At 37.4% G+C, this 7,906-nt stretch overlaps 2 protein-coding genes across 3 annotated transcripts; both read left to right on the top strand.

Annotated features, from left to right (window-relative positions):
• Positions 1-384: 384 nt before the first annotated feature.
• LOC109994173 (adenosine 5'-monophosphoramidase HINT3) lies at positions 385-4,445 on the top strand. Of its 2 annotated transcripts, XM_020647381.3 has the most exons (6): positions 385-572; positions 1,724-1,841; positions 2,005-2,074; positions 2,679-2,805; positions 2,888-2,994; positions 4,307-4,445. In XM_020647381.3, the coding sequence occupies exons 1-5, from the start codon at positions 480-482 to the stop codon at positions 2,981-2,983; spliced, it is 504 nt and encodes a 167-aa protein (XP_020503037.1). In that variant the 5' UTR covers positions 385-479; the 3' UTR covers positions 2,984-2,994; positions 4,307-4,445. The 2 variants fall into 2 exon arrangements, with proteins under 2 accessions (XP_020503037.1, XP_065820140.1); XM_065964068.1 differs by lacking the exon at positions 4,307-4,445 and having other exon boundaries at positions 386-572; positions 2,888-3,692.
• Positions 4,446-4,455: 10 nt separating this feature from the next.
• On the top strand, positions 4,456-7,831 carry LOC109994174 (adenosine 5'-monophosphoramidase HINT3). Its single transcript, XM_020647382.3, has 5 exons — positions 4,456-4,595; positions 4,748-4,865; positions 5,736-5,805; positions 5,926-6,052; positions 6,723-7,831. Exons 1-5 carry the CDS (start codon positions 4,509-4,511, stop codon positions 6,768-6,770), a joined length of 450 nt encoding a protein of 149 aa, XP_020503038.2. The 5' UTR covers positions 4,456-4,508; the 3' UTR covers positions 6,771-7,831.
• Positions 7,832-7,906: the final 75 nt, after the last annotated feature.

Below are 7,906 nucleotides of genomic sequence, written 5' to 3' on the forward strand. Positions count from 1 at the left end.
ATAGTAATGCAACCATTTCTTATTTGGGGGAAAATGGTTCATTCTTGTCCTCTTATTTAGTTAGTTACTGTAATCAAGTTAGAGTAGGACACCATAATGTAAGAGAGGATATTTAAAAAACTGACAGATCACTAATTGAATAAATAGAGCTCTGGAAACTTACAATAAAACTTACAATAAATTAAAATAAGCCGTTTTCAATTAATTACAGTGAACTAAATCATTTAAATGTTTTAACTTTCATTTGAAAATGTTGTTTAAGATGCTAATTTAGCTACCATCACTTCCCTACAGTTTTAGGTTCGGGGAAGACAATTCATTTATTGTATCGCGGAGTGGGCTGTCTTTACCAACATAGACGATCTTTGGAAAGTTCCCGACCTGTTGTAGGAGGCTGCATTTACTGGACGCGCAGAGACGTCAACAGAGAGTGTGGGAGGTACACTTCTGCCAGACGGTCTAAAACAATTATTGGAAATATGTCGAGGGACACACCCGAAGAATCAAGTGAAGCTTGTATTTTCTGTTTAATAGCCACCGGTCAAGACAAAGAAGCGAATGTCCTTAAAAAGGTAGGAGCTCTTTGAACAAAGACACACTGAGAAACTGAAAGTAAAGTTGGCTTCATGTAATCACGATGGGAAGATATAGCCAACAGCACATTCATGAATTATGTATGGATAAAACAGGTGTAAGGAAGCATAATCTAAGTGGATACTCCTGGTTTGTGAGACTTGGATCATAGTTGGGATGATTGGGATATATTATGTCACTTAAACAATACATTTGATTTGTAACAACAATCGAGTATTGTCCCTAATCCGTCTGAATTGTATCCTGCTCCTTCGAGCCTCTACCTGTACCTCTACCTGTACCTGTACCTGTACCTGTACCTGTACCTGTACCTCTACCTCTACCTCTACCTGTACCTCTACCTCTACCTCTACCTCTACCTGTACCTGTACCTCTACCTCTACCTCTACCTGTACCTGTACCTGTACCTGTACCTGTACCTCTACCTCTACCTCTACCTGTACCTCTACCTCTACCTCTACCTCTACCTGTACCTGTACCTCTACCTCTACCTCTACCTGTACCTGTACCTGTACCTCTACCTGTACCTCTACCTGTACCTGTACCTCTACCTCTACCTCTACCTCTACCTGTACCTGTACCTCCTCCCAAGACAGTCTTGCTTGCCTGCCATCAAAAGGCTTATCATGTCTATAAAGCTTTTTAAAGATATTCTCTAGCCTGGCTGTCTGAGTTTTGGTCCTCCCTTCCTCAAAAAAGCTTCTCTATGACAGAAAGTAAAAAGTACATTTTAAAGATGTGATAATAAATTAAGTTTAATCGTGATTTACAGGTAAAAACCTATAATAAAATAGATTAATCACGATAGTGTTGCTTTTAAAAAGTCGAATTATCAGTCAGGTATTGATGACAGGACTTTTCTTTCTTTCAGATCTCTTTTATGTTCGGTGATTAGGAAGAAGTGAAATGAACATGTTACACCTAAATCAAAATCAGATTTATTAATTTTTTTACCTAGTACATTTACACATACAAGGAATTTAACTTGTCAACATTACCAGTATACTCACTTTTTTTTAAAGCACCAGGTTGACAGATTGAATGCATAGGATTTCAAATAATTGCTGCCTTCACTGTCCTTTAGGTAATTTTGTGTGTTTTCATTTTGACACTTCATCCTCTCCATCAGAACAAGGAGCTGGTGTGTTTCACAGATATTTACCCTGCTGCTCCTCACCATTACCTGGTTGTACCCATGCAGCACATCACCAGCTGTCACTCCCTGAACAAGGGACACGTCGGCCTCGGTCAGTGGAAGAGGATCAGTACAAATGACTGAGTATATGTACTGAAAATACTGTTCAATAGTGTCATACTAATAAAGTCTCCTCATGATGCCTTCAAGTGCATGCATTTTAAATGTATCCAATCGGGTCTTTATGGAGTAATTATGTTGCATGTCTCCAACAGTTAAACGTATGGCTGAGATGGGGAAAGCAGTGCTACGAGATCAAGGGATCACAGATCCGAACGACATGAGGTTGGTTCAGACAGGAGGTGTGTGTGTTTCTATTAACCAAAAGCTAAAGCCTTATTTTAGGGTACCAGTATCTGTGGGGTACAAGTTAAAAATAGTACTGGAACATGTCTAGAAATATATGATGCACTTTAAGCTTTGTAGATTAAATTGAATAGGAGTCTGTCAAAAATCAAAAGTTGTATTTTTCACTTAAAGGTGCACTATGGAGTTTTGATAGAGCAATGTGAAAGTTGGAGAAGTGTACATATTCTGTGGTATATGTTCGTAACTCTAAACACAAACTGTTCTCAGAGGACATTTTGGTCCCTGTAACACTGTTTGAAGATAAAATGATACACGAGACGTTATGGTGGGGGGGTCCGCAACAGTGAAACTTTAACTCTCCTTGTAGCCTTTTAGCTCCAAACAGTGTTCCCAGGACCCATTTTTTTCATTTGAATCCATTTTGTGTATTTAGTTCAGAAAATATAGCATAGAAGTGTTTCACTTCTCCAACTTTCAAATTTGACCACCAAAACTCCATAGTGCACCTTTAAGTGTTACAATCATCTTTGGTACTTTGGTGTTAAAATCCTCTTTGGTGTTTGTTTTTTTTCCCCCACAGGATAGGGTTTCACCAACCTCCCTACACGTCAGTCGATCACCTCCACCTCCACGTGCTCGCACCCATCAGCCAGATCTCAAAGTTCGAGGAGTATAAATTCATCCCAGGAACCTACAATTTTTTGACTGTGAGTTCCGATGACTTTCCTCTCCTGAAAATATGACGTAACCTGTTTCTTCTTGTATCTACATTAGTCTTTTTCTCTGCAGGTGGAGTTTCTAAGAAAGTGTCTAAACGATAAAGCTTCACCAGGCAATGGTCCAGGATACTCCATGTTGAATGGAGCCACGTGGAGATGGTGCTGAAACTGAATAATGTACGGAAGCACAATAATGTAGTGTTGTGTTCAAGACATGCACGGAATTTAGAGTGAACGCATATTTAAACAATGTGGATGAATATGTTGGATCTTGTGTGTATGAATGTTTTGCTTACATAGACAAAGTATGAAATGAATTATATCATTATGGTTAGCAATGTAAAAAAAAAACCAGTTTGTCTGACTGATTGAACACAATGCTCTGTGTATAAACTGCATTGGCGCTCATCTGTGAAATGTGCTGGAGTGTAACAAGATGACAATATTGTCTGAAAGCAGGCAAGTGAAAATGTTTTAAAGATAAAGATAAAGATAAAGATAAACTTTATTGATCCCCTGTGGGGGAAATTTGTGCATTACAGCAGCTCCAGAAAACAGGGGACGGGAATATACTTATAAAAACTAAAAATAGAAGTTAAAAACAGATCAAGCATATTTACATCATTTAAATAAAAAAAATACAATAATGTAAAAAAAATACAATAATGTAAAATTACACAGTAACTTGTTCTTAAAAAAACACTGTGTAGCATGAGGTGGTGCTGTTGTTAAAGAGTCTGATTAAACAGTCTGATGGCAGATGGGATGAACGACCTGCGGTAGCGCTCTGTCTTGCAGGGTGGGTGTCTCAGTCTGCTGCTGAAGGAGCTGCTCAGGGCAAAAGATATTTAAGATTAAATTATTTTTATGCAGAATGATTCCTGTGTTTTTTGTGTGCATAAAAAAACATTCTTATGTATGTCCATACAATATCAGGTTGAAGCCAGCAGGCAGAAGGCCTAACTCGAAAACTGACAACACTTCACACCACGTTTCACAAATCTTTATATGCTGTTTTTTTTAATTATTATTATTATAAACATCCAAGAACAATAGCAATTTATAATAAAGAGGTTAGGGAACGCCTTCTTATTAAATATTGAGCTTTAAGGGGTTGATTTGAGAGTTTAACATGTTTCCCTTGTTTCAACGTTTGAAGAGGGGTCAAATGAGTGACTTAACATCACCTGTCACTCAAAGTGACTACGTCTTTATGGCCACGCCCCTTTACTATACTTTAAACAGGTTGATCCCTTCACCGCTCTCATGAATGGTGTATTCAGGGACCATACAGATTGCGCCGAGCTTTTAACAACAAAAAGTACTTCGGCATCGGTCTGAAGTTAACTTGAAAAAAGATGAAAACTTTTTTTTAAACTGATTTTTAAATTAACCACTTTAGATTTCTGTGTATGTTTATTCGAATTATAGTCATCATTAACTACTGATAACAGCAGGGTTTTTTTTTTTGTTTTTTTTTACTTCACAGGTAATATTTAAAACAACCTGAAATTGGTGTGGTTATTTCCGAAGTTCCAGTGAACGCAGCTTTGGGATGACTCGATGAGCCCTGTCACCGACTAGTTTTCCTGGTTCCGTACCGCGGACACGCCCATAAAGGATCGACGACTTTACACTCTACAGTGAGCATATTCAAGTAGTTCACCTGAAGATACGCGTTTTAAACGAAGATGGAGACTGAGGAGGCCTCTGGGGGTGAAGACTGTCCCTTTTGCGAAATAGCGAACAACAAGTCTGACACGGAAATCCTGCTCAGTGTAAGTACTGTTTAAAAACTGGGGAAAAAACACTGGGAATTCCCTGACTCCCTCTCTCTCTCTCTCTCTCTCTCTCTCTCTCTCTCTCTCTCTCTCTCTCTCTCTCTCTCTCTCTCTCTGTCTTCCTCATCTGTCTGTCTGTGACATTACAGGACGATGAGCTGCTGTGTTTTCGCGACATGAAGCCCGGCGCCGCACATCATTACCTCATTATTCCCAGGACACACATCTCCTCTTGTAAAGCTCTTCAGGCTGTGGACATACCTCTAGGTGAGGTTTTTTACCTGTTTGACTCATAGGAACGATTTCTGTCTGTAGTTCTAGAAAGACGAGTCAGCTGTCTGATTGATTATGGAAAAAAAACAGAGTGTCACGTTGTTTAGGAAGTGATTACTAAACACTGCATTGTTGTCACAGAGCTTATAATGGGCTTTAATATGAGATCATGATGAATTAACTTCTTAGAGATACTAAGATTTCATAGGATTGTAATGCTACAATATATTCATGTCTGTATTAGAATACCTTACAGCAGGGGTGGGCAACCCATCAACCCTCAATGTGCCCCCCCCCCCCCCATGTCAATTTTTTACACATCAATTAATTGGAAACATGAAGAAAACATGACAAAATCTGCCATGAAATCATTAAAAAAAAAAACAGAAATATGTCCATGATAATATTTGATCACTGGTATATGTTGAGTTAAATTTGAGACATAATTGACTGTAATTGTTTTTTGTATCCTACAATTTGGCCCCCCTGGCAGTGAGAATTAAATGAATGTGGCCCCTTGCTGTGACCACAGTTTCCCGTCCCTGCCTTACAGCATGAAGATCGTTAAAAAAATAGGTCATCTTTAAACATCTGCAGCAGTAAAATGCAACGTATGCATAATGATATAAAAAACACTGTCAGAAAAGAATTGAACACAGGATGATTTTTTTATGAGTACTTTACTTTTAATGTTTTCTTATACTGATGATACACATACTTTTATCTTGGTAGGGCAGTTGAGTATTTTCAAGATATTTTTCAAGGTTTTAGTTCTTTTACTCCAGTAAAGATTTGTACCTCTTGTTACCGTGATGGATACATTTATTTGCACCGTACTGATGTGAGCTGTTTGTTCATGAACAGTGGAGCGTATGGTTCAAATGGGATGGCGTACGCTGGAGAAGAACAAAGTCAGCGACCTGGATGATGTCAGGTACAGTGAGTCATCAGTGTTTTCTGTGATGCTTTGCCTCATGAGTCATGTTGCGTTTCTGCGTTTTGATTAGTGTCTTTGCTCAGTTTGGTTTGTTTCCTTCTCATTGAAACTTTGCAGGATGGGGTTTCATGTGCCTCCATTCTCCTCTGTTCCTCACCTTCACCTCCACACTCTGGCTCCAGCTAGTAAGATGAACTTCAAGTCCCAACTTCACTACGGCCCACAGTCTCACTGGTTCATCACAGTGAGTCACAACGGATGGCTTCTCCTTATTAGGATTTTTAGTGGGAGTAGTGGTAGTATTACTATTAGTACTATTGAATTACTCTTTAAGTTATACAATCAATTTAGCATTCAATAGAATATAATTACTTTATTGATCCCAAACTGGGAAATTGTGGAAAACAATACCAAGAGAGAAAACACAAACATGTTACACAAAAATTTACATTTTTTTTTTAGCTTTTCAATTTAAATTTGAATAGACTCGTCGAGATATTTTATACAGTTTTGCGTCATTAATCACACAAATTCAAAGCTCCCTCAAATTTATATCAAATACATGTAGTTGTTAAAAAAAATTAAACTACTTGAGTAAATATAGAGTGGAAATGTTTTTATTTTATTTTGAAATCTGACTGAATTTATGAATAAAATTGGATATTAACTCTTTAATCAGTGATAACAATGGATCCCTTTAATTTGAAAAAGAGGTCATCGTCTAATGTCACACTCTGCGTCTGTGTACAAAGACTTAAGCTACATTCTCTCTTCCATGTTCTGTCCTGTGTGTCTTTTGTTCATGTGGTACAAAAGCAATTTATGTTTGATTGTTTTTCAATTCCTTTCAAACTTGACTGTTTTAAGCCTGAATACTGTTGCTTCCTAAGTCTTGTGTTCTTTTTGCGTTTCAGGTAGACAAAGTGCTAACTCAGCTGAAGAATCGGGGCAGGGTCAATTGATTCCATAAAACAAACAGTCCAAAGGTGTCTTCTTTAATTAAGTAATTTATTGTCACTGTGCCTTACTGAGTGCAATCTTGGATCGGCTTTCCGTCCAATTTATCATCTATATTTTATTTCTCTTTGATGTGTGTGCTCCCTCCATGAGTTAGTGGTGTAGAAAAGTGGTGAAGAGTTTTTTTTAAATATTTGTTTTTTTAGTTTGAAGCTGTAAAAACTCGACCTCTAAAGCAGACTGCTCGTGTCAAAAGACATGTTGTGTAGTTGGACCATCAGTGAGGGGAGAATGACTACTTTTGAGATTACATATGAAGACTGATAACACATCTTCATGCAGTTTGAAGATATTAAAGAAATCATTGAATCATCCTCGTTTACCTTATCAAGTCAGTCTTTGTCAGGAAGGAGAATTACACTTTGCACATTCATGTTTTCTTGTTTGTTTACACATTCATGTTTACAGATTCATGTTTTCTTGTTTGTTTACACATTCATGTTTACACATTCATGTTTTCTTGTTTGTTAAGTATTGATGATCAAATGAAACGCTGCTTATACCTTTGATGTCTTGGAGATAAACTGGGGCTGGATTGTCATTTCATATGATGTTATGTTTAATACTAATTTTAAAAACTTAATGAGATCTTTTTTTAATCACATTTCAGAATAAATTAAGTCAATATTAACTTTTAAAAAATGTTTTTTTTTTTACTTTCCAGATGTGAAATGTACATTTCAATTGTTAGAAACTAATCCTTTGGTTGTTGTATTTACAATTTTATGATGCACTGCAGGAAGAGCTCATCTGATCTTAAACGCGACTGAAACGTTATTTTCCTGTTTGAAATCTTTGGTTAACAGACTTCACAGAGGTAGTTTTAGGTGTTTGCCGTTTTCTTTTGCTTTTACCTCCCTTTTTTTGGTCAAGTTCGATCACTAAACGTTGATGAGCCTCTAATTAGGTTTGATGTCAGGACCGTGACATCAGTTCCTTTCCTGAAAACATTAAAGCATGGACTGACCGGTCCTTTTACTGAATAAAATATATAAATAAACAGCAAGCCTCAGGTGTAGTCCTGTCCATACTTGAACCCTTAGCAGGTTTCGCTATTGTTTGAATCATAACACTGCAAGTC

The sequence above is a fragment of the Labrus bergylta genome, chromosome 15 (assembly GCF_963930695.1).
Source record: "Labrus bergylta chromosome 15, fLabBer1.1, whole genome shotgun sequence".
NCBI classification, from domain to species: domain Eukaryota; kingdom Metazoa; phylum Chordata; class Actinopteri; order Labriformes; family Labridae; genus Labrus; species Labrus bergylta.

Bases quoted from the DNA above. Each gene is read 5' to 3' on its own strand.
- LOC109994173 (XM_020647381.3), top strand. From the start codon at position 480: ATGTCGAGGGACACACCCGAAGAATCAAGTGAAGCTTGTATTTTCTGT. The intron at 573-1,723 runs GTAGGAGCTCTT...CCTCTCCATCAG, and splicing joins AAGCGAATGTCCTTAAAAAG to AACAAGGAGCTGGTGTGTTT. The intron at 2,806-2,887 runs GTGAGTTCCGAT...TTTTCTCTGCAG, and splicing joins GAACCTACAATTTTTTGACT to GTGGAGTTTCTAAGAAAGTG.
- LOC109994174 (XM_020647382.3), top strand. From the start codon at position 4,509: ATGGAGACTGAGGAGGCCTCTGGGGGTGAAGACTGTCCCTTTTGCGAA. The intron at 4,596-4,747 runs GTAAGTACTGTT...GTGACATTACAG, and splicing joins ACACGGAAATCCTGCTCAGT to GACGATGAGCTGCTGTGTTT. The intron at 6,053-6,722 runs GTGAGTCACAAC...TTTGCGTTTCAG, and splicing joins AGTCTCACTGGTTCATCACA to GTAGACAAAGTGCTAACTCA.